Source organism: Palaemon carinicauda, chromosome 34 (assembly GCF_036898095.1).
Source record: "Palaemon carinicauda isolate YSFRI2023 chromosome 34, ASM3689809v2, whole genome shotgun sequence".
Classification (NCBI taxonomy): Eukaryota; Metazoa; Arthropoda; class Malacostraca; order Decapoda; family Palaemonidae; genus Palaemon; species Palaemon carinicauda.
Genome location: NC_090758.1, coordinates 44,473,230 through 44,500,729, shown reverse-complemented (window position 1 = coordinate 44,500,729; position 27,500 = coordinate 44,473,230). Strand labels below are relative to the sequence as shown.

The following is a 27,500-nucleotide window of genomic DNA, read 5'->3' as shown; positions in this document are numbered from 1 at the left end:
GTATGTGGGGTATTTTCCTGCTGTTGCCAATTTCTGTTTTTTTCAATATTTATAAAAATTTACTACGTAGTAAGGAATTGCCATATAGTATTGATTTTTTTTTCATGTTTATTTGTTGAAAAGTGTGCCTTGATGGTTGGGCTACCACGTGCATGAATTTTTTTTTTATCTGAGATGCCGTATATTAGAATGTTGGCCAGTTTTCCGCAAGTGCCCCTTTTTATTTGTTTTGCATTTTTTTGCTTAGTCATGTTACCGTAAGAAATTGGCAAATAGTGTCACAAAACTTGTATTTTTTTAGCGTTGGAAAGTGTTTCTAGATGATCTGGCTACCCATGCCTATCTATTTTTTTAGCCAGATATGGCGTATATATAGGTATGTGTTCGATTTTCCTGCGATTGCCACTTTTTTTGTTTTTTCCCATTTCTTTCAAAATTACTACTTTCTAAGGAACTATCACAGAGTAATGATTCATTTAGATGTTTATTTGTCGGAAAATGTGCCTTGATGGTTTGCCTACCACGTGGCTGAAATTTCTTTTTTGAAATGCACACCATTAGCACTTTGCCATTTTTCATCGAGTGCCCCTTTTTATTTGTTTTGCATTTTTTGCTTAGTCATGTTACCGTAAGAAATTGGCAAATAGTGTCGCAAAACTTATATTTTTATAGTGTTGGAAAGTGTTTCTAGATGATCTGGCTACCCATGCATGACATTGTTTTTTGCCTTAGATATATTGGTAGGGGATCCATTTTTCATCGAATGCGTATTTCTAATTTTTTCTAATTCTTTGCAATTATCAAAATGGCGAGCAAGAGAGAATCATTGGGCTTGGATGCCATAAATCAGCTCTTAGAGCAGTTTGATAGCGATGCGGATGATGCATTGGAGATCGATGACGTCACTGACGATGAATTTGTCAATATTGATGAGTTGGAGCAGGTGGTCAGGCAGGAACAGGAAGTGACCCCTAATCCTGAAATTATCGGCTTAGGGAATGGAGATGGAGAAGCCGACGACGATGTGGGGGAGGAAGAGGGGGTTGGGGCTTCTGGTTCTCTTGTTGTCCCAGCCAGCACAATAACAACTTCTGTGACATCTACTTCACGTGGTCAGCCCCCAGTAACGGTACCTCAGCTCACGCCAGTGGAGGAGAAAAGCAGAAAGAGGAGAAGGGGGGATCTACAGGCAGCCAGGAGGACGGCAATCACCCATATAGATGCTGAATCGGTTCAAGGTCCCGATGGTACTGTTTGTTTGGCATAGAGACCCAAATCCCACCCTCCCCCATATGTTCACACCAAGGATTGAGCCTGGGGGTCCCACTTCTCTCACGTTGGGAGCGACCAAAGTGTCCGACATTTTCTCGCTCTTTTTGAGCGACCGCATGCTAGCCGAGGTTGTTTTGCATTCTAATGAACGCCTTGCCCTATTGAGGAGTCATTACCATCATAAGGGGAACGTTGCCCTCAGGGACATTGACCTGAGGGAACTGAAGGCGTTTATTGGTATCCTAATAATGACGGCAGTGCGGTCGGACAACCATACACCGACGTAAGACATGTGGAACCTAACAGAGGGAAATCCTTTGTACAGATGTACAATGAACGAGCGTCGTTTCACCTGGTTGGTGAGGGTTCTTCGCTTCGATGATTCGGCCACCAGAGCAGAGAGGGTGAAAATGGATCGCCTCGCACCCATTAGAAAACTCTTCGATCACGTGGTGACCAATTGTCTAAGCAATTATAGCCCAGGACCACATCTGACTGTGGATGAACAGCTTGTCCCTTTCCGGGGGCGCTGTCCATTCAAGATGTACAGTACATTCCAAATAAACCTGCTAAGTAAGTAAAATTCTTTGTTTTTTATATTTGCACATGTTATTATTGTTTTGTATTCATAAAAAATTGTTTATTCATTATATATATATATATATATATATATATATATATATATATGTGTGTATATATATATATATATATATATGTGTATATATATATATATATATATATATATATATATATATATATATATATATATATATATATATATATATATATATATATATATATATATATATATATATATATATATATATATATATATATATATATATATATATATATATATATATATATATATATATATATATATATATATATATATATAAATATATATATTTTGTGAAGTAAAGAACTTGCTATATGATTTATGTATCTAAAATATAATATATCATCTATTCTATCTCTATCTATCTCTATCTATGTATAATTTGGTCATTTATTTATCTGATAGTTTATCTTTCGTATTTGTAAATGTTTTTCTTATATATTTATTATTAATATTATTATTATTATTATTATTATTATTATTATTATTATTATTATTATTATTATTATTACTTTATTGATTAGTAATATAATTGTTTATTGTGTATTTTTTTTATTTTTTTTTATCTTTTTACCTTTATTAGTTACTAATTCTATTTCCCTTCTTCTAGGTATGATATCAAGATTGTATTGGCGTGTGATGCCGATACCCATTACATGTGTAATGCGATTGCCTACTTGGGGAAGGACACTGTCCAGATACCAAGAGGATCGACGCTTGGAGAAGTTTTTACGTCTGATCTTGTGGCACCTTTTCAGAGAAGTGGCCGCACAGTGAAGATGGATAACTTTTTCACGACGCTACCGCTCGCTTTGTCACTCTTGGATAAGGACATGCATTTGTATGGCACCATTCGCCAAAAGCCTTATATTACTAAGTAACTTATGGAGAAGATGCTTCCCCCAAAGGACTCAGTGGCAGTGTTCAATTACAAACACAATCTAACTCTACAGTATCAGCAAATTAGTAGGACTAAGAAGGTGATGCTGTTGAGTTCCCTGCATCATGATCCGTCTGAAGTCGAAATAAGGAAGACCGACATTCAGATGTTTTATAATGCGACCAAGGGAGGTGTAGACACATTCGACCAGATGTGTTCTACATCTAGTTGTATTCGTAAGTCACGACGCTGGCCCCTGACTCTCTTTTACGGGATATTGAATATAATAATGGTAAATTCTTATATTCTCTATACGTGCGTGACCTTCGCCAAGACAATGCTAAGGCGAACGTTCCTCAGAGATATCGCCTACGAGTTGTGTGCTCCCCAGGCAATACATCGGTATCTGACGTCACACAGTTTGTCGAAGGGACTCCGTCAAATCAAGGTGGATACTTTCAAGATACCTGAGCAGGAACCACCATGACCTCAAATTGCCGTTGGCCACATAAAACTCCTTAAAAGGATTCGCTGTCACAGCTGCCCACCTAGGGACGACCGCAAGACAAACACTGCGTGTCTCCGGTGCAAGAGTCCTGTTTGTCTGATCCACCAGAGTGTCCTCTGTCCAAACTGTAGCGTCTGTCCAAACTGTAACGCAGCGTTATTTGTAAGTTACAACATGAAAATTTTGTTTACTTCTTTTTTGATTGAATATCATCAAATTTTTTTAGTTAAAATATTATATTGTTTTACAATTTTTTTTTCGATTTTATTTCCCTTCAAAAAATTTTTTTGGGTCAGAATTCTAATTTTATAGTCGTAAAATAATCGACAATCATCCAGTAACCCACCATACAATTTTTATTCATATCCAAGAATAATTAGATTAGTAAATAACACCTTGAAATTAACATACCCTTCCTACATTTCAGGTGGCAGATTAGGGAGTCTGAGTCAGTGTGGTTGGCGGCCATTTTGTGGACATATCCGAAGCGTAAGTTGCCCTATCTTTATATATTCCTGTTCCCTATAGAATGTGTGATATTTTGGTATATTTTTACCTGCATAAATATCATATTATATATTGAATATATGTATTTTTTACGAAATTTCTAAGTACTCAAAAAATTACCTTTAAATATGGCCCCTGATATAAATGTAATTTACAAAATAATGAAGATTCTTTTACAAATTTCTATTTTAGGATAACATATGTTTATTCCCTAAAAAAATTAGCCACTTCCTATTTCATTTGGGTACCCAAAAAAATTCATGAAATTTGGACAAATTTTATTGGCCAAAAAAGTTACCCTTTTTTTCTCATTTCAGATCTTCACCTCCATGGGTCCGACTTCATCCAAAATACATCAAGATGTGTCCTGAACATTCAAGAATCAATTCCTAAAAGGATTTGTGTATATATATATTTTTTTTTTATGAATTTTTATGTAAGGTATTTTTTTTCTACTTAATTTATTTAAATATTTATAATGAATAGTTTTTCTGCAGGTGAGAAGTATTTATCTTTACAGTAGTTTTAAGCATTCATTGATTTTCTTTTTGGCAAAAAAAAAAGGGCGGTTACTGCAAAAACAGATTTTTCAACAATTTGTTTTTGCGTCGGGGTCGCGCGCGACCGAGTATACCCTTAAAGGGGTGTCCGAGGAGCGTACCTATCCAGGGTTAGAGTACAGCAGTTTTGTAAATATGTTGTTAAATTGGGTTGTTGATCATTTACCGAAGAGCAGTTAATACTTACCTCTGGCTACGTAAATACTTATCTCACTAGTCTGTAAATAGCTATTGGATTAGCAGAATTACTGTAGCTTCGGTTGAAGACAAATAAAGAATGTTTAAGGACGTCGGTATTATCTCTGGTTATTCCAGCAAGTACAATTGGGATATAACAATTGGTAGCAGAGACGTCATCGAATCTTGGACCTTATATACAAATCAGAGAAGACATCGAGATTATCAAGTGTTTTTTTGTGATTAATAAGTTCCGAGAGTTTTGAGAAAATTTCTGTAAAGTCTAAAATGCCAGAAAACATGGAGTAAAACACAGTTACCAAGGGGGTTGGAGGGGTCAACCATCAGCTATGTTTAGAAGAACAAAGGAACTTGAACTTTTCTCGCCAAAAAGCTCCCCCTAAGATTATATGCGGAGTGTAAGGTTCCTCGTGTAGGATGAAGACAACAAGAGGTATTACTTATATTACCAGTATTACTTCTTCTATTGAAAAGTTGACGCTGGTTGACATAAGTTGACGCTTCAAAGAAAATTCTGAGTGAGAAGTTTTACACCCAAGTAAATTTACGAGACCTCTAGTATGCATGTATTTTTTTTCTTTTAATTTCATAAAGATAAATTAAGTTAATATTTTTCAAATCTAAACGTTTCGAAAATTTAAGCTGAAGGTTACCCTTAAAATCCCTCTGGTGTTTAAGAAAAATTAAAATAAAATGGATGTTATGTACAGAGAAAGCATGGACTTGAAAAAAGAGATTTGTGAACTTGAAAAATTTGGTCATATTCAGAAAATCGATGGTAGTTTTGTCTTTCATCATTGTAAAAATTGTGGAGGACCTTGGCTTGGCCACATAAAGGATGAAAAGGATAGTGACCAAAATAGGAAATGGACCCAGGAGGAAGTAGATAGGATAGAAAATATTTTGTCTGCACATGGAATGTTTTCTGTAAATGTGGCACGTGTGGTCAAAAGAAAAACAGCTATTAAATGTGATATATGTAAAAAGAATTTCATGAACAGGATGGAAAAGGAACAGCATATCAAAATTATGCATAAAGATATTTCGACAAGTGTGGTAAAGGAAGGTGCTTATGATTTAACAGCAATCATTACAATGGGAAAAACTATTGGTGAAGAAATTACCAAAGGATTGGAAGCGAAAAGATCAACATAGATTACTATAGCGAAACCTCCTTCAATCTGGGTTGATCAAACTTTTGAGAAGTTTTTTCCAGTAGAAGCGTGGAATACCTCGAACAAGGATGATAATTTTACGAAGTATACTGATTTAGTAGAGAGCCTGAAGAAAAATAATAATGTCAAAGATTTTGTTGTTTCTGTGTTATTGGATAAAACATCTGAGGCTCTAAACAAAAATGTAGCAGCAGTTTTGGAAATTCTTAAGAAAAAGTATGCAAAAACTATAGAAGAGAAGTGTATTGATGTTCTCAAGTCAATCCTGGAATTTTCCGTAAAAGAAGAGGATACTAATGAAACTTACTGGGACAAGTTTGAAGTCTTGATTTGTGATTATTTGAGAGAGTAAGTTACTGTACATTTATATTACTTGTTAGGTGTTATGATAGTATAAAAAGCATATGATCGGGGGAATATTAATGAAGAAAAGAAAAGAAGACTGATGGATGCTATGGAGACGCATGATGGAACTGATAGGAGACCGCCAGAAGACAATGAAGTTTTTAATCTTCTGAAGATCGAATACAGAAAGTTAAAAATTGAAAATAATAAAAATATTAGAACTAAATTTTCAGGATCATCTGAGAATTTGTCTTCAGTTCACTATGGCAAAAATAGAAGTAGATGGCTAAATTTTAAGCAAAGGCCTGAATTTCATAAATTTCGTAGATCAGATTCCAATCCAGGATTTTGGAGGACTCAGTCTGGAACATATAGGAGAGCTCCCTCGCGCACACCATCAAGACCAGGATCATCTTCGAGGCAGTCGTCCAGTTTTAGACCATACTCCAATGGTAGGCCGTTTTCAACTGGAAGATCATCTTCCAATAGTAGTTCTGTGTCAAATGATCGGAAACAGCAGCAAAATTTGACTGAAAGAGTGATTATGGTCGAAGAAAATGTAGCAAAAACCTTGGAAAAGATTGAAGAAATGTTGAAGAAAGGAAAGAATGTGAATTTTGTAAGTATGGAAGAAGTATCAGAGATCATTGATGTAGATATCAGCGATGTAATGTTTGTTAAAAAAGTTACCGAAGTAGGAGCTCTGATTTTGGATACTGGTTGTCCAAGTAGCTTAGTTGGGAAAAAGTTGGCTAGAAAAATATCTGAAGAAGAATGGTATTAAGAAGGAAAATTTGCATAAAAGGAGATATGTCAAAAAACTCAGATTTGGTCCAAGTAGAATATATGAAAGTAAGGAAATTATAGAAATACCAATAACAATAAAGGAATCTGAAAAATCTGATACTTTCAGAAGGATTTTGCTTTGAGCTTTTTTGCTGGGTGCTGAAAAAGTGCCATTGTTGTGTGGTAAAAATACTATGATGAATGGAAAATGGATCTAAGTATGCATAGAGATAAAGTGACAATCAACATCGACACAACCCGTGAGTTCGAATGTATGTATACTGCAGGAGGTAATATGCTTCTTCAGCTGTATGAGGATAGAGAATTTTGGACTATAGACACCACTGTATTTTACTTGAAGAAGGAAGTAGATGTAGAGAGTTATGAGAAGGTGAAGAAGATTCATGAAGTAACTAACCACAAGAATGAAAATCAACTAATTCATGCATATAGAAATGCAGGAAAACTTAATGAGCAAATGCGAAAAACTATAAAAGAAGTGTGTGAAAACTGCAATATATCTAAAAAATGCAAGAGATCCCAGGACACTCCTAAAGTTGCATTACCAATAGTTTTTTATGTTAATCAGATTGTAACCATGGACTTTAAACAATATGGAGAGACTTATGTATTATGGATGATCTGTTCCTTCACCAGATTTATTCAAGGAGCAGTTTTGAATGGTAAAACCGCCGAGTCAGTGGTTGAATCTCTCAACACAGTATGGAACTGAAAGTTTGGGTTCCCTTCTCAAGGATACTAGGCAGATAACGGACCAGAGTTTAAGAACAACGAAGTTGACGAGTTTGCTTCAAAACTAGGTTTTGAAGTAAAATTTGGTCCAAATTACTCACCCTGGAGCAATGGAATAAACGAACGTAACCATTATTCTGCACATATGACGGTGAAGAAAATTTGAGAGGAATATAAGAAAATGGATTTAAAGAAGGCTGTAGAGATGACTGCTTGGAATCATAATACAAAAACCAGTATTTTAAGATATAACCCTATGCATTTGGTGACAGGAAATGATCGAGAGACCTCACATGATCACCAAGCAATTCAGTGAAGCTGAATATTCTTCAAAGCTGAAAAAGGCTTCACAACATCAAAACAATAAATTCAATATCATTTACAAAGAGGGGGATATGGTATTTTACCAAGATAAAATGAAAAAAAGCCTGGTGTGGTCCAGTAAAGGTGTTCACACACAGAGGAAGAGATGTTTACATTTGGGTGAATGGCGATTTAAAGAAAGTAGCCAGTTGCAAAGTACAATTTTGCTCTCAAAGAAATATTCCTTCGGAAATTTCAAGAGAAGCACACAACGAAGCAAAAGCAGTGGACTCTACTCCTAAAATGGTAGGAGAAGAGAAAATATCAGGGGATCCTCCAGCCAGTAATCTAAGAATGAAGACAATATCTCAAGATAATAAAGAGGAAACTGAGAAGGATTTCATTAGAGCATTCTGGTTGACTTAAAAAAAAAAACGAGTGTTTTTGTGAGGAAATAACAAGTTATATAGTGGAATTTCCTGTTAAATATAACAAGATGCCAGAAGTGTTAGAAGTAAAGAAGAAGGAATATGAAATTTTGTTACATTTTGACACTTCCGGGGAAGTGGAAGATGTAGGGCAAGAAAAGATAGGCAGCAGATGGGTGATCACGAAAAAGGAGAAGCATGACGGACAAAAAACTGATGACAAAGGGAGAATTGTCGCCAAGGGATTTCATGAAAAAGAAAAACCCCAAGCTGATTGACCAACAGCTATGTGTGAAAGCATGAAAGTGTTCTTGTCCTTGGCTGCAAATGAGAATTTTGAGCTTCAGTCTATTGACATCAAAACAACATTTTTATAGTCAAACATACTTAACAGGAATGTATTTGTAGATCCTCCAAAGGATTTAAAAAAAAGAAAATATTATTTGGAAACTCAGAAAACCATTATATGGATTGGGTGATGCCAGTAGAAAATTTTGGCTGAAAGTTCAGCAGATTTTCAAAGAAAAGGGTCTGAAGACCATGAGTGGGGATGAGGCATACTACTATCAGCAGAGTGAAGGAAATCTGATTGGTATGATACTTACTCATGTAGATGATTTTTCGATATCTGGTACAAAAGGATTTGTAAAGAAAGTAACAGACTTGTGTGAAGAAAAAATACAAGTTTCAAAGATAGAAAAGAATAAGTTTCGGTTCATATGGATAGATATCATCAAAACAGAAACTGGAATAACAATCTCAATGGATGATTATGCGAGGAGTCTTGAGAAAGTGGAAGATATAAAAAAAAGAAAAGGTAGTGAACTTTTGACTAATCAGGAACTGAAAGTATTTTGCAAGTATGTGGGAAAGTTTAGCTGGTTAGCAGCCAATACAAGACCTGAACTTTCTATCGCAGCATTGCAGATGTCCAAGAAAAAAAGTAGTGCTACATTGAAAGATCTTAAAAAAAGGTAAATTTTGTAATTGATAAGATGGGTGAAACCCAAAACAGCTAGTCCCAGAATAGCCAGTTCCAAAATAGCTAGTCTTAAACAGCTAGTTCCAAAATTGCTAGCATACCAAAACAGCTAGTATACCAAAACAGCTAGTTCTAAAACAGCTAGTATGCCAAAACAGCTAGTTCCAAAATAGCTTGTATACCAAAACAGCTAGTTCCAAAATAGCTAGTATGCCAAAACAGCATATTTCAAAATGGATGGCTCTGAAATAGCTTGTTCCAAACACTAAGTTCTAATTGGTAACTCTTAATATGCGCTATCTAAAATAACTTTAAATCTGGGTTATCCAAAATATTTGTTTTAGTTTGACAAGCCCATCAACATGAAAGTGATAAAACGGCAAAAAGGGGATGACCAAATATGTCATGAGGGATATGTTTATCGAAAGAATACAACCAATAACGAAACGCAAACCTGGAAATACGTAATCAAAGGCTGCAAAGGAACTGCTATAACTCCGGTTGATTTTAGTGATACAAGTGATGTAAGTTTGGGTCAGAATCATTCACATGCACCCGATATGCCAAAGAAAAAGTTACGATAGCCTTAAGTGTGTTATGAAACGAAGCTTCTGGTTCAACAGCTCCACCACGTAGAATCATTGCTAAAATTACTCAAAATGTTGATTGTGAAACTTCGTCTTGCATGCCAAAAAGAAAAGCACTTACGAAATGCATTCAACAAAAAAGGCAAAAAAGAGAAGGCTACTTTCTAGAACCGGAATCACTTTCATAAATCAATTTACCTGAAGAATTTGAAACAATTACTATAGGGAGTGCTAAAGAACGCTTTTTACTTTATGATGAAAGTGATTCTCAGGAAACACTAATATTCGCAAGTGAAACTATGCTAGACATTCTTGATATGTGACGGTACATTCAAAATGGTTCCACAACTATTTTATCTACTGTACACGATCCACGCTATTAAAAGTGAATATTTATTTGCCTGTCTGCATCTTGTTGACAAATAAAACAAAGGAAACATATAAAAAAGCCTTTAGTATCTTGAAAGAAAAGCGCCCAGACTTACAGCCAAAAACAATTACCACAGATTTTGAGAAACCAGTTATGGATGCTTTCAAATACGTCTTTCCAAATTTACAGTTGCAAGGGTGTTTCTTCCATCTTCCACAGGCAATTTGGAGTGAAATTCACAGTATTGGGTTAACAAACACTTACGTAACTAACTGATACTAACTCTTGCCTTTATTGTAAATTGCTTGCTGCTTTAGACCCAGATGATATAACCAAAGCATTTGAAGAATTGCTGGACAAACTAGAAGATCTTCAAATGGAGCAAGAAATGGAGGAATTGTACTGTCATTTCAAAGATACATACATTGGAAGACCTCAAAGAACAGGAGGAAGAAGAAAGCCACCTCTATGTTCACCAATGATTTGGAGCGTTGCACAAAGGTCGACAGATGGATTACCGAGAACCACAAACATGATTGAAGGATGGCACCGAGCGATTCAAACCCTATATGATTCCCCGTACCCTTCCTTATGGCGGTTTTTAAGAGGTATTCAGAAGGAAGAAACTATGCAAAGAAATAAGTTGACCTCTTATTTATCGGGCGAAAGGGAGACTACAAGCAAAAAAGCCAAAGAAATTAATGGGAGGATTCAAACTTTAAAACAAAGACTCCAAAATGAAGAAATGTCGACATTTGAATTCCTTCGTGGTATTACCTATCTTATAAAATACTGATTAAATATGAATTTTGAATAGTCTATTTCTTGTATATTGGTGTTACCAATGAATTTATTAAATTTGAATAAGTTTATTTCTTGTATACTGGCATTACCAAATAATTTTATGAATTTGAAATAGTCTTGCAGGTTTTTAAATATTTTTTATTCCAGTTTTTTGTTCACTAGCTGTTTTGGTATACTAGCTAACTTAGTATAGTAGCTAACTTTGTATATTAGCTATTTTGGAACAAGCTGTTTTGGTATACGAGCTATTTTGGAACTAGCTGTTTTGGTATACTAGCTATTTTGGAACTAGCTGTCTTGGTATACTAGCTATTTTGGAACTAGCCGTTTTGTACTAGCTATAGAGGGACTAGCTATTTTGTCATACAATCGATAAGATAAATGATAGACCAAATAAAGTAGAATTTACAAGAGTTGACAAAAAAGAATATTTGAAGATATATGGATTTACAGATGCTTCGTTTAATACACATGAGAGAAGCAAAAGTGGTAATCTGATTTTACTAGGAGGTAAGAGAAATAGACGTGTGGTCCCTATTAACTCGAAGTCAAAGACTATCCAGAAGGTATGTCATTCTGCAAAGGCGGCTGAAACCAGAAGTATGACTAAGATTATTGATAACAGTCAGTTTTTTGCGAGTCAGATTGAACAGTTATCATTTGGTCAGTATAGAAAGAAAATTCCAATCAAATTGTTCACAGATTCAATACCCATACTAGAATCTGCTGGGAGTACCAAGCAGGTTGAGGAAAGGCTTCTCAGGAACAGCATACAGGAGATGAAAGACATGTTGACTGAGGGCTGTATTGAGTCTTACAGTTGGCTGGATGGAAAGAAAGACATGATTGGAGATGTTCTAACAAAAGAATGTAAATGGAATGAAGATCTTGAAATGATAATGCAGGAAAATAAACTTAAGTTTGCAAGTAACGAGGATAATCTTCTGAAATACAAAGATGGAGAGATCATGTTAATTAACAAGACTGAAAAGCAGGAAAAGGAGTAGTAACACTTTTACTGCTTAGATCATACCTGCATTAGCTATTCAGAATTAGTTTTGCCTGATGTCTGGTGCAGTACAAAATTACGTAATAATATCACCTTTCCTTCAATCTTTCTCTCTAGTGAATTTAGAATAAAAATCCTATATATTTTCATGACAATTGACGTAAGTATGATGGCTCTGTAATTATTTTGTTTGCCATTTTCCCCGACACCCCTAGCCCCCTTTCATCAGGTTTTGTCTCTTCATGTCACATTTTACAAAATAACTTAATAAGTATTCTGGGATTCACTTAATTTTCAGCCATTTCTATCTCAGCAGTTATTCCACCATGACCAAGGGCTTTCCATCTCCTGAGTTTTTCAATACTAGCTTCGATTTCAAACACTCTGAATTAATCCATGGGAACATCAAGATGTTCCTCAGCTTCATGCATATCATTCAAATTATTCCCTTTGTCTTTCCTATTAATGACCTCACTTTGCCATTCTTCATCCTCTGTTGTTAAAACAGACCCATCTCTCTTTTTTATGGCCATATGCTCCATCTACTTGGCTCCCATATAAATTTCATCAATAATTCTATGTGCAATTCTTACAACATAACTGCTCCCTGAGTTCATAGCTTAGTTAGCCTTATCTGCTTTCCTGTCTAAATATCACCCCCCCCCCCCCTCCCCCTCATTCTTGGCTTTTATTTTGACCTCTATCGATACTGGATTACACACCCTCTACTTTGTAATTTTCCTTACTTCCTCGAAAACCTTCAACATTCAATTTCTGTCTTTGTTTCTTTTTATAGTATCCTAAGTATCACTTGATACCCATGGCTTTTCCTTTTAAGTGCATGTCCCGAAACCTGACTACTAACTACTGATATATGTCCTTAATACCACACCATTTTTCATCAAGTGTCTCTCCTTCATATCTCAAAATCTCTAATAATTCAAATAGATTCCTATATTCAATTGCAGATGTTTCTCTGTGATCATCTTGCACAAGCTTGGTTGTATCAAACCTAGGTATTCTATCTACATTTCTGTTGAGTGTTTTCAGTTTTAATTTCAGTGTGTCAACGAGGACCTGGTGATCACTACCAATATCTGCACTTTACAGGCTTCTTACATTTCTGGCCTCCTTCTCTCTATATTAATTGTTATGTGATCTATTTTATTTCAGCAAATGCCACATGGTGAAGTCCATGTATATTTGTTGATGTCCTTTTGCTGGAAAAGAGTACCTCCAATGACAAGATTTTCATTTGACGAGTTTCTGAACATCAACGTAAAGTGTTTCAAGAACTGTATAGAGATCACAAGCTTCTGAATCAACGGTTTTTAATCAGGTTTTGACAAAGAACCGCCAAATCCAACTATGGAAATATTTATTCCACCTTTCCTGACTGCAAAATACAATAGTCACCCTCCTTGTTACCCTGGTCATCAAATGTAATTAAATATAGGACAAAGAGGTCTGGAACTTTTTTTATAACATTCCAGCCACCCATTGAAATACTACAACTAGAGAGTTATTGGGTCCTTTGACTTGACTAGCCAGACAGTATCACATTGGATCTCTCTCACTTGTTACGTCTCCATTTTTCTTCGCCTACAAATAAACTGATTAGTCAGGCCTATTCTTTTCACAATCTGCTCTGTCCTCATAGAACGGACAAAACTGTGATTACCAGACAATTCTTTCTTACTCAAGTGTTAAACTAATGCAATGTAATTGTTCAGTGGCTACTTTCCTCTTGGTAAGCGTGGAAGAGACTCTTTAGCTATGATAGGCAGCTCTTCTAGGAGAAGATTAGTGCTGTAAGCTTCGGTACCATGGTCTTCCACTGCCTTGGGGAAGAGATCTCTCGCCTCAAGGAACTCTTCGACACACTATTATATATTATATTTTTCTTCTCTTATATTTTTTTAAGCTTTTAAAGTTTGTAATGCACATGGAAGGTCGGTTGTTATTGTTCTCAGCCTATCTTTTTTTAATTGTTCACTAATTCTCTTGTAGTTTATTCATTGTCTTAATTGATTTTCTAACTGTGGTGTTTTATCTTGTTGGAACTCTTGAGCTTATGGCATCATCACATCCTGGTTTTCTGACTAGGGTTGTAACGTGGCTACTACTACTACTACTACTACTACTACTACTACTACTACTACTACTACTAATAATAATAATAATAATAATAATAATAATAATAATAACAATAATATGTGATGAGACAAAGGGTACAATCAGTGAGAGTAACGGTGGGAGGGATGAGGAGTTCTATGATAATTAAGGATATGAGGAACATATGCACTAATATTGAATTCATGAAAGATTTCACTGGGGACATTTAAGGAAGTGAAAGACAGTCATTCTGAACATTTAAACTTTATAAGACAGAAGCAGCTAGAGGAGATGCAAAAAAAAAAAAATGGGGTCAAAACAAGAAAATATTATAAGGCAGAGACAGTCAACGACAGTATCAGTAAAAGGGAAATGGTTAAATGAGGGGTCTCTTAAATTACGCTACCGCTTCTCTCTCTCTCTCTCTCTCTCTCTCTCTCTCTCTCTCTCTCTCTCTCTCTCTCTCTCTCTCTCTCTCATGAAGAGAACACGTAGAACTACAGAAAAAAAAAACAGATAAAGTATTCCAGAACCAATATCGACTCTAATGATACGTAGAGGAAAGAGGAAGGAAAATGGAAAATAGGAAAAAAAAGGTGAAGTGAAATTATGGAGATGAGGAATAGGGAGAGCAGAGTACAGAAGAAAATGGGGAAGAAAGGAATAGGGCAAGGGTAACGATGACGACGACTATCAGAGAGGAGGAAATTAATATAGGAAAGATGAAAAAGAGGAGCTGATAAGGGAAGGGCAAACAAATATTAGAAGGCAGAGAACAGCAAGGACAGAGGTGGAATTAGCTCTCTCTCTCTCTCTCTCTCTCTCTCTCTCTCTCTCTCTCTCTCTCTCTCTCTCTCTCTCTCAAAATATATGTCCTTTGACAGTGATGATTTAACAGTAAATGAGCAATACGTGATGTAAAATGTTGAATACTGTGAGCGAACAAGATATAATGAGAGTGTATGTCCTGTAGAGAGTAGGGTTCCCCTGCTGTAGAGGACCGGGGAAAAAAAAAAAAAACAGCCGTCAGAATAAAAGTAAAGTATAAAAAATTCAAATGTAATGATATCTTTAAAAATTGAAACAAGAACAACGAAAGTGGAAACAGCCCAGTGTCACTAAGCCTTTCAAGCACAGCCTGTTCATCCTACTGATAATGCCAGTGAGATATGCATACCACGTTGCAGTACTTAGGTGAACTAAGGAAATATCTGGTGTCGATAAATATCCAACATTTTAAACAGATAAGGCGACAATACAGTAAATTGCACTGTTACCAGATGGAGAAAAATATGGACTTCATACCAACATAATAATAATAATGATAATAATATTAATCCAAAACATTCCCATGCTTTAGACAGATGGAGAGTGAATGGTTGTTTATATATATATATATATATATATATATATATATATATATATAAAAGGTAGCCGAAATTGCAAATATTTTCCAGTATCAGATATAATGTCCTGCAGTGGACAATAAAGACCAAACTGTACAAAATCTAGTGTCATGCATAAAATGAAAATGTTCTATAAAGTGAATAATCAATATCAAATAAGTCTACATTGATATCATTATGCATACACGTAGCGCATTCAGCCACACCCCTACACAATAAGCACACCTTTGTAAAAAAAAAAAAACTTTTAGAGCTAATAACTACAAATCAAGGTCGGTTGTCCATTCCAAATAAGACACCAAACCCATTACAATAAATCCTTTGATGTCGTATCCACTTACTTGGTAATGGGAGTAGATTCCAGCCAGGTGAGGCCGATGCCACAGCGCCAAAATTGCCATTTCATTCCGGTACCACATGATGAACCTCCCAGGTGCATTGGGTCCTGAAGGCGGTAGGTGGAGATAAGCAAATGCAAGGTTAATAAACATGCATTAGAATACACAAGTTTCCGTTTGTTTTATGAAGAGGAAAGGACACAGTCCCTTCGAAAACTAAAAATTTATGTTTATTTTTTTCTATATAATTTGTGGGTTTATTATTATTATTATCATTATTATTATTATTATTATCATTATTACTAGCCAAGCTACAACCCTAGTTGGAAAAGCAAGATGCTATAAGCCCAAGGGCTCCAACAGGGAAAAATAGCCCAGTGAGGAAAGGAAATAAGGAGGTAAATAAATGATGAGAATAAATTAACAATAAATCATTCTGAAAACAGTAACAGCGTCAAAACAGATATGTCCTATATAAACTATTAACAACGTCAAAAACAGGTATGTCATATATAAACTATAAAAAGACTCATGTCAGCCTGGTCAACATAAAAGCATTTGCTCCAACTTTGAACTTTTTGAAGTTCTACTGATTCAGCTACCCGATTAGGATGATCATTCCACAACTTGGTAACAGCTGGAATATAACTTCTAGAATACTGTGTAGTATTGAGCCTCATGATGGAGAAGGCCTGGCTATTACAATTAACTGCCTGCCTAGTATTACGAACAGGATAGAATTGACCAGGGAGATCTGAATGTAAAGGATGGTCAGAGTTGTGAAAAATCTTATGCAACATGCATAATGAAAAACAGTGCCAAAGATTAATATCTAGATCAGGAATAAGAAATTGGATAGACCGTAAGTTTCTGTCCAATAAATTAAGATGAGAATCAGCAGCTGAACACCAGACAGGAGAACAATACTCAAAACAAGGTAGAAAGAAAGAATTAAAACACTTCTTCAGAATAGATTGATCACCGAAAATCTTAAAAGACTTTCTCAATAAGCCAATTTTTTGTGCATTTGAAGAAGACACAGACCTTATATGTTTCTCAAAAGTAAATTTGCTGTCGAGAATCACACCTAAAATTTTAAAAGAGTCGTACAAATTTAAAGAAACATTATCAATACTGAGATCTGGATGTTGAGGAGCCACCGTCCTTGATCTACTTACAATCATACTTTGAGTTTTGTAAGGATTCAACTTCATACCCCATAATTTGCACCATGCACTGATTTTATCTAAATCTCTATTAAGGGATTCACCAACCCCAGATCTACATTCAGGGGATGGAATAGATGCAAAAAGAGTAGCATCATCTGCATATGCAACAAGCTTTTTTTCTAGGCCAAACCCCATGTCATGTGTATATAGTATGAAAAGTAATGGGCCAAGAACACTACCCTGTGGAACACCGGATATCACATTCCTATACTCACTATGGTGCCCATCAACAACAACTCTTTATGATCTATTACTTAAAAAATCAATAATAATGTTAAGAAACGACCCACCCACTCCCAACTGTTTCAGTTTGAAAACAAGGGCCTCATGATTAACACGGTCAAAGGCAGCACTAAAATCAAGGCCAATCATACGAACTTCCTGACCACAATCAAGGGATTTCTGTACAGCATTGGAGATTGTAAGAAGGGCATCACATGCTCTAAGGCCTTTACGAAAACCAAATTGCAAACTAGGGAGTAGATGAGTACCTTCAGCAAACCTATTAAGACGTTTTGCCAGAAAACTTTCAAAAACTTTAGATAATATGGGAGTTATGGAAATTGGGCGGTAATCAGTTGGACTTGAGCTACCACGAGCACATTTACAAAGAGGAGTAACATTACCAATTCTCCAACAAGTGCTAAAAGCTCCTCTTTTTGCTAACTTGCGCAAAATAACAGATAACTTTGGAGCTAAGAAATCTGCTGTCTTTATAAAAAAAAAGGAAAAATACCATTTGGGTCTTTACCTCCATAAGCATTAAGGTCCTTCAACAGAGCTTTGATCTCACGAGATCGGAAAGCTAAACTAGTTAGTTTAGCCTCAGGAAAACAGGAATGAGGAAGTTCAAGTTTTTCATTACTCTGTTTACTGTCAAAAACATCAGCCAAAAGGGTTGCCTTTTCCTTTGGACAGTGAGTGACTGAGCCATTTGGTTTAAGTAAAGGAGGAACTGTTGCATCTACACCAAAGAGTGCAGATTTAAGGGTAGACCACCATTTATGTTCCTGAGTTGTACCAGAAAGGGTTTCTTTTATGGTTAAATTGTACTCCTTTTCAGTTGAGGCATAAAGTCTCTGAGCAAAAGCTCGAAGCTGAGTATAGTTGTTCCAGGTCAAATCTGATCTGTTACCCTTCCAACGGTGATAGGCCTCCTGCTTCTCCAAATAGGCACGTCTACAATCATCATTGAACCATGGTTTGTCCTTCACTCGGTACCTTAGCACACGAGAAGGGATACGCCTATCAATTATGTTGACTAGATTCTCATTCAAAGGGGCAACAGTATCCACACTACTATATAATTATGACCAATTCAAGTACAAAAGATCATGCAAAATCCCATTCCAGTCTGCTTGGGATTTCATATAAATTTTACAAGAGTATGATATATCAAGGACAGGCTGCTCAGTCTTCACTACTAATGAAATCAAGGCATGATCAAATGTCCCGACTGGAGAACCAACCTTACTAGTTATAACGCCAGGGGAGTCAGTGTATACGAGGTCCAAGCTATTACCACACCTGTGAGTAGCTTCATTTATAATTTGCTCACAGCCTGATTCAGAGGCAAAGTCTAAAGCTCCTAAGCCATGGCGATCGGTAGGCGAGATATATATCACCAACAAAGACAAAAGAAGCCTTGCTATCATCTTCTTGTATCTTAGCCATAATGGTAAGAATAAAATCAAAGATAGAATCATCCATGTCTGGATTCCGGTAGATCGAACACAAATAAAAGTTGTTACGCCTGCCACAATCTTTTATTACCTGAATCTCATGACATCCACATTGATAGCAGGACTTACGAGAAGCAGGGTACTCAGTCCTAATATACACCGCCATTCCCCTGGTCCTAGGGATGGCATCATGTTTCAACATTATTGTCTTTTTAAAACCAGTTATAAGGAGCTCAGATGAGTGCCTCATATTAGAAACCAAAGTTTCTGAGCACAAAAGAATATCATACTGTCTGGGCGCAACTGTAAGGTCTTGGATATTTTCATGAAGACCACGAATATTGCAATACAGAAGGTGACATTGACAAAATGTAGGACGTACTGGTCCCGGATTTTGCTCAATGTCTCCAGAGAGCATAATAATTAATAGAAATAAAAATAGACATCATACTTAAAAACTAAACTAGCAAGAATTATAACAAAAACAAAATGTACAGAATTATAAATAAAGTGATTGATGATACCCATTGACTATAGTGAAAAGTCGGAAAAACTGGTCAACACGGAGGAGCCGATACACCATGCAAGGCTAAATACCCTTCAGGAAAGCCACTTCAACTAAAGGGAGGACAGTAAGGATGGCTTTGAGAAGAAAAAGAATCAGAAAAGGAAAAGACAACCTCTTGATAAACTACCAGGCATCCATGGCCTTTCTATTAAGCCTGCCCAACACACCATTTCAAAAAACAAGAGGAAGAAAAAGGAATAATAAGATAGAATAGTGTGTCCAAGCGTACCCTCAAGCAAAAGAACTCTAACCCAAGACAGTGGAAGACCATGGTACAGAGGCTATGGCACTACCCAACACTAGAGAACAATGGTTTAATTTTGGAGTGTCCTTCTCCTAGAAGAGCGGCTTACCATAGCTAAAGAGTCTCTTCTACCCTTACCAATAGGAAAATACACTGAACAAATTGCAGTACAGTAATTAACCCCTTGGGTGAAGAAGTGTTAAGTATCTCATTGTTGTCAGGTGTATGAGGAAAGACGAGAATATGTAAAGAATAGGCCAGGCTATTCTGTGTAAGTGTAGGCAAAGAAAAAATGAGCCGTAACCAGAGAGAGGGATCCAATGCATTTCTGTCTGGCCAGTCAAAGGATCCAATACCTCTCTAGAGGTAGTATCTCAACGGGCGGCTGGTGCCCTAGCAAATGTGAGAATCAAAATGTAAAAGAGGCATGGTGCTTAAATAAGTATTTGAATGCACATTAATAAAACAAAATAATATTAAATTATAAATAAACATTAAAAGCCGCAAATAGCTCATGAATGTTCACAAAACAAATGGGAATCATAAAAGAATAAGTTATTGAATGATTTTAAATTACCTGACATTTCATCGGGCTCTGAAAGTTTTTCCACCTTAAAGATTTTAAAATTTTCAAGAAGCTGGTTTTATATTTAGGATTTGAGTTTTTCTTTATTACAAACTCTTATCTTATATTTTTTTTTATTTATATATAAACCATATGTTTTGTTTATATATTTGTCATCTTCGATAGGAAATATATTTTTCTTCCCAAATTTATTTGAGCCACCTTTATATGAGCCAAGCTTGACTCATTGAGATGGTTAATCTCCTTCCTTTTTTAATAATAAATAAATAATGAAAAAGAAATAATAAATAATGAATAATAAGTAATAAATATAAAATAATGAATAATAAATAATAAACAATAAAAAATAGATATGTAAGTGATAAATTAATAACCAATAAATAACTAATAATGAATAACAAAAAACAAATAATATATTTCATAACAATTAATAATAATAATACCAATAGCAGAGGATATAGAGCATGATTTATTAATAAGAGAAAATTCAGATAAAAATGAATTAAATAACCCATTGGAATAAGAAGGGAATTAGAGGGGCACTCGGTAGAGCACAGAGCTCCGCCGCGGCTGCTTATTTCTCGACCTTTTGCTTGACCTTGACCTTTAACCTTAAGGTGTATTAATTGGCGTGGATTTTCAGGCTCTCAAATATGCACCAAGTTTGAAGTCTCTGTGACAACAATGTCCAAACTTATGGATGATTACGTTAATTGGACATTTTTCTTGACTGTAACCTTGACCTTTCATCTTGACCTTCCAAAATATAATCATTTATAGCTATTTACATAACAGTTAATCCCTGCAAGTTTCATTACTTTACCATTAGAATTGTGGCCAGGAAGCTGATCACAAACAAACACACGAACTGGGGACGAGAACATAACCTTCCATCTTCGTTGGCGGAGGTAACCAGACTCAAGCAAGATGAGACGAGACGAGACTCCATGGTGGTGAAATGGACTGTGATGTAGGCGTCACTCTCTTTGGTCTCGTAGACGGTGTAAAGCTGCAACTCTTACGACGCCCCCGGCGTCAGATTCCCTAAGGGCGAAGGTCGTCTGGTTCTCAGAGATGGGGAAGCTGGCAATGCTGTTCTCGGACTCGGAGATTAGGGTGACCTTGAGCTAAAAGGCCGAGTAACCGCCCGTCTGAGGGGGATCCCACGATGCGAGGGCCTCCCGCACCCTCCCACTTCGATCGTTAGATTACTCGGAGGTGATGGCACTGAAAGAGTAATAATAATAATAATAATAATAATAATAATAATAATAATAACTTAGAAAATAAAGATAACAAAAACAAATGGAATAGAATTATAGGATTGATATTAACTTTGTGCGTATCAATTTTCCTGTTGATATCTGCCAAAGAAAATCCAAGGCAGACGTTTATCTCAGTTTGGGTTGAATGGTTATTTATGGTGGTGGATTAATATAAATTGTTCCTGGAATAATAATTCACAAATCAAAATAAGAATTTCTGGGATTGATGAGAGAAAAAAAAACTTCATTTTACAAGATCGAGAGCAAATGATTGCGAATGCCCGTTGGATTTTTACACACAAACACATACATAAACACATAAATTATATATATATATATATATATATATATATATATATATATATATATATATATATATATATATATATATATATGTATATACAGTATACATATGGGTTTGTGTGTAATAAAGAGATCTGACATTACTAAGGGATTTGTATATTGTATTCCATGCAATTCATGTGAAGAAATCTATTTTGGTCAAACTGTTAAAGCCTGGGAAAAGAGACTTGAACAACATAGGAAAAGTGTCAGATATGCTCAAGATAATGATGCAGTCTTTGCCCGTGTTAGAGATAGAAATCACCTAATTAATTGATCATGTCCATAGAAATTTGTTCATTCAAATTACCTATTGGGAAGAAATATCACAGAGTCCAGTTTCATAAAAGAAACCTTTGATAACAACATGAATATTGGACAAGGAATGTACAAAATTAACGCATTTATATGTAACAATATTTGCAAGATACATACAAAAAAAACTTCCACCACTTAATGTAGAGCTGAATATACCTGATATAATTAACGATACTGTGAAATCAATAGTTAGACCTAAGCTACCATCCACTGATTGGCGCAATTATTCAATATAATATACATTAGCACTGTGGAACTATATATTATTATGTTAAATAAAGGTAAGGATATATACGTAATTGTATGTTCATGGTAAGAGGGTTACGTGTGCATAACTATATATACATGTTAATCATGTGTACAAGCATGTATACGTAAGTCTATGTATGTGTGTGTATATGTATACCTGTATATCTACACGTATGTATATGTTGATGCATATATATATATATATATATATATATATATGTGTGTGTGTGTGTATTATAGCCACGAAAGGAAAAATGAAAAAGACTTGATTGGAGTTAGTACTTTCATCCCCTCAGGACATTATCAAACTCAGCAATGAGAATACATATACAAAGACATCGTATTTATTTTTCCTTATTTCCTTTCCTTACTGGGCTATTTTCCCTGTTGGAGCCCCTGAGCTTATAACATCCTGCTTTTCCAACTAGGGTTATAGCTGAGCAAGTAATAATAATAATAATAATAATAATAATAATAATAATAATAATAATAATAATAATAATAATCATCATCATCATCATCATCCGCGATTATTGTCAAATCCACATTACCGAAGCACTTAAAAAAAAACCTCCAGTCTCTTCTAGAAAGTCTTAATATCTTTACTCCAAGCTTTTATGAAGGTATGATAAATATATTACGAAGTGTTAATAGGATGACCTCTTATCCACAGAAAAGAACGAAAGTGGTATATGAACATTTAATGAAAAACAGTGAATATGTTCCAAATGTTGAAAGAATTGTATCCACTACTCAACAGGAAACTAATTTGGGAACATGTAAATAATAAGTATATAGAAAATAAAAGTAGAGAAACTTTGTTTAAGTACGTTCATGAAATTTTAAGTACAAATGATAGGCTAGTTATGATGAAAATAAAAGATGTTAAGGAATGCGGTTGTGGATACATAGAAACTAATATGCATTTGGTATATTTCTGTCCTTTGGTTAAGAATTTGTTGTCCTGGATATTCGAATTGCTTAGAAAATGTTGTCAATTGAAAACTAATAACAGGTTAAGGATTATAAAACTAGATTTTGAAGCTAACTCAAAAAGAGATGAAAATACAGCAATGGTAATAATAGCAGATTTTATTTCAAGTATCTGGATGGCAAGACAATTGGGAATAAGTGCTGAACAGCCAATTATTAAGTGTATAAAGATTAAACTGTTAAATACTTTTCCAGAAATATTCTTAATTAACATGTTTTTAATGATAATAATGTAATATATAGCATTCCTTGTTCAGAGTGTAACCTATTTTATGTTGGCCAAACATCAAAAAGTATACCAGTCAGATTAAAACAACATCAGGTGGCCGTCTCTAGGGGTTCTCTTAATAATGCCTTGGCCTCCCACTGGTTAAGGTCAAGTCACAGAATTGGTTGGTCAAAGACGGAAAAAGTAATCCATGTAATTGACTATTTCCAAAGGATTATTGTTGAATAATTTTTAATCTCCTGTAATCAAGGTAGAAATGTGAATCTAAGCCCAGGTCTGTTTTCCATTAATCCAGTATTATCCTTTTATCTAAAATCTGACTTCTCCGGAATTATTAAGAAACTGACAGCTGTTGGATCCCCTTCTCCAGTATGAATACGATGTCTTTGTATATGTATTCTCATTGCTGAGTTTGATAATGTCCTGAGGGGATGAAAGTACTAACTCCAATCAAGTCTTTTTCATTTTTCCTTTCGTGGCTATAATACATTTTATATTCATCACGTGTCAGCTTTCGTGATTTCTACACACACACACACACACACACACACACACACACACACACATATATATATATATATATATATATATATATATATATATATATATATATATATATATATATATATATATATATATATATATATATATATATATATATATATATATATATATATATATATATACAAACTGTTGGAACCTAAATTTGTGTCTACTTTAGGCTCCAGAGCCTTTAAATATGCGGCCCCGAGACTATATAATAAGCTACCATGAAACATTCGAATGATTGAAGACATTAAAGCTTTCAAGAGTAAACTGAAGACATTCTTATTTCATGGGTCCTTTGACAGTGACAATTTAACAGTAAATGAACAATATGCGATATCAAACGTTGAATACTCTGAACGAACAAGGTAAAACGACAGTGGAGGTCCTGTAGAGAGTGGGGTTCCCATGCTGTGTGAGGCCGGAAAAGCAGCCATCAAAGTAAAAGTAAAGTATGTGTCTGCATATGAATACTTGTATGTTTATACTTATGTATATATATATATATATATATATATATATATATATATATATATATATATATATATATATGTGTGTGTGTGTGTGTGTGCATATGTACAGATATGTTTTATATACAATTAATATTCCTTATGTAATTATTTGGATACGGTTACTATTAATGATATGAAGAAATTTTATTGAAGGTCTAAACAAAGATTTACCAGGCATGAGAAATGCCCCTATTCTGGCAGATGGCTAATGAGGTTTAAACTCCGCCCAAGAAACACCTGATATTCATTGTTCCATAAATCTCAATAACTATACCCATACGTTTACTGTACCAATAAAATGTAAATAAACCTCTTACACTAAACCAGTCCTCTGAAGAAGTAACACCGAACTAGTCAGGACTTAATCTTACATTTCATATTTTCATTCCCCCATGTGATTTTTTTCTGTATATATATATATATATATATATATATATATATATATATATATATATATATATATATATATATATATATATATATATATATATATATAATTATGTAAGTATCTCTATATACAGTATGTGTATATATATAAATGTTATGTATAAACTATTAAACTATTAAAAAACCTATGTCAGCCTGTTCAAAATAAAGATAAAAATTGCTGCAAGTTTGATCTTTTGAAGATTTCCTGATTCAACTACCCAATTAGGAAGATCATTCCACAACTTGGTCACAGCTGAAATAAAACTTCTATAATACTATGAAGTATTGAGCCTCTATTATTACGAAAAAGGTGGGACTGTCCAGGAAGATATGAACGTAAAGGATGGTCAGAATTATGAAAAATCTTATGCAACAGGCATAATGAGCAAATTGAACGACAGTGCCAAAGATTAATATCTAGATCACGAATAAGAGATTTAATAGACCGTAAGCATTTTTCTTCAAAAAATTAAGATGGGAATCAGCAGCAGTTGACCAGACAGGAGAACAGTAATCGAAAAAAGATAGAATGAGAGAATTAAAACACTTTTTTTTCAGAATGGATTGTTCACCGAGAATCTTGAAAGATTTTATCAATAAACCAATTTTTTGTGCAGTTGAAGAAGACATAGACCTGATGTGCTTCTCAAAACTTAATATGCTGTCCAGAATCAGACCTAAAATATTAAAAGACTCATACAAAGTTAAAGTAACATTATCAATGCTGAGATCCGGATGTTGAGGAGCCACTGTACTTGACCTACTTTCACACACAGTTCAGACCAGAGGAGCTCTCAGTAGAGAACATACCCTCGCCACTCCAGAAAACCACACCATTATGACCAGTCACATATTAATCTTGATCATTTTTAAATTGTATTTTAGAAGGGACATGTTATTGTGTTGATGTGAAATTGTGTGAATCCAGGGTAGAAGAAATTTATTTTTTTCAACTTGTATCTTTTGACTGTGTATATTGTGTTGATTCTATGTGTCATGTGTTCAATACTGAATTATTTTGTGTAATAAGTGATGCACAAGATGTCCAAAGTTTTATATATCTCATATACTCATGGGAAATGTCATATAAGGGTTTTGCTAGTCCCCTCCCCCCCCCCATTTTATCTTGTATGTATTGTCGTAAACGTTAAAAATTACTCTTTTCTATGACTAATGTTAAACCATTCCAGGTATATCAAATATTTTGTTGTGTAAAATGAACCAAATTTATATTGGTTAAAGTCTATTTTATTGAAAGGGGGATGTAACATGATGTAAGAAGTCCTGTAAAAAAGTGGTTAGTGCTTGCGCATGAATACATGCATGTGCACAATTCAAGGCAGTCTGAATAAAGTTCTCAACAACAACAAAAACTTTACATCCAAGGCCATAAAGAGAGACAAACGGACAGGCCATTTACTATAACGGTATTCATAAATGAATAAACAAATAAGTGCAATTAGATTTGTAATTAGGCAAAACAATACTTAAATAAGACTTCAAATAAACAAATGTACGAATCTCATTCAAGTAGATATTGGTGCAATCACGTAAACAAGACGTTCACTGATTCGTGCAAAACCTACCTATTGCAATGGACGCCGTCCACCTGGGGAGATGGCTAAGAGTGTCATTGCAGTAATATAACTGGAAGTCGTACCTGGTCCCTGGTACCTGTTTTCCTTACCAGGGTTTGGCTCCACAAAAGAACAATTCATGCTAGTGCCACATTTATCCTTTAACTACCGAATTGTATTTCCTTTTCCATTTCTCAAACTCTAGCCCACAATGCATCCATTTTCTCTTTACAGAACCCCTTTCCATCTTATGGTCCTAACTTCACCTGGAAATAGAAATTGAATCTCCGCTATGCATAACTAATGGTTGCCGCTCGATGTCTCGGAGATGTTCTCTCTTGAATTCAAATTACCCAACTAACATCTGCTTCCGTTTTCTCTACGCGATAAATGTCCGTTTTCTGTTTGGTGAGATTTGCGTTATGTACGTTGGTGTGAATTCGTGATTCATTCAGAATTTCTTTAATAGTTTCCAATTAGTTTTCACGCCTCTTTTATTCACATTTTATCAGAATCTACATGCACTCATTTATTTTGTATTCTAGTCTTAAATCTCTCTCTCTCTCTCTCTCTCTCTCTCTCTCTCTCTCTCTCTCTCTCTGGCTGAAGTTAGCTTGGAGGAACATTCCATCCAATACGTGCAAATCTCTCAACATAACAAATAGTAATAACTTTTTTTTTACGATATCATTAAAAACTGAATGACACAATCCACTATTCCAGCTCGGGGTTTGTGTGTTCGTGTGTGTGTTAGATTGTAATTAGATAAAAAGGAAACTTCGAAAA

The 27,500-nt window shown here is 34.9% G+C and overlaps 1 protein-coding gene across 19 annotated transcripts in view; it reads right to left on the bottom strand.

The window, feature by feature from the left end:
• Window positions 1-27,500, bottom strand: part of LOC137627133 (tyrosine-protein phosphatase 10D-like) — a 591,968-nt gene that overhangs the window by 563,476 nt on the left and 992 nt on the right. For 11 of the 19 annotated variants that reach the window (XM_068358205.1, XM_068358214.1, XM_068358215.1 and 8 more), the window contains exons 2-3: window positions 21,078-21,481; window positions 15,949-16,052 (exon numbers count right to left, since the gene is read on the bottom strand). Coding sequence is in view for 7 of the 19 variants with exons in the window: in XM_068358214.1 (XP_068214315.1) it covers window positions 15,949-16,052; window positions 21,078-21,203 (230 nt within the window). In the remaining 12 variants the exon portion in view is untranslated. Of the gene's footprint in view, window positions 1-15,948; window positions 16,053-21,077; window positions 21,482-26,723; window positions 27,267-27,500 lie in introns of those variants that run through there. The other 8 variants (XR_011041138.1, XM_068358206.1, XM_068358217.1 and 5 more) reach the window with 4 other exon arrangements.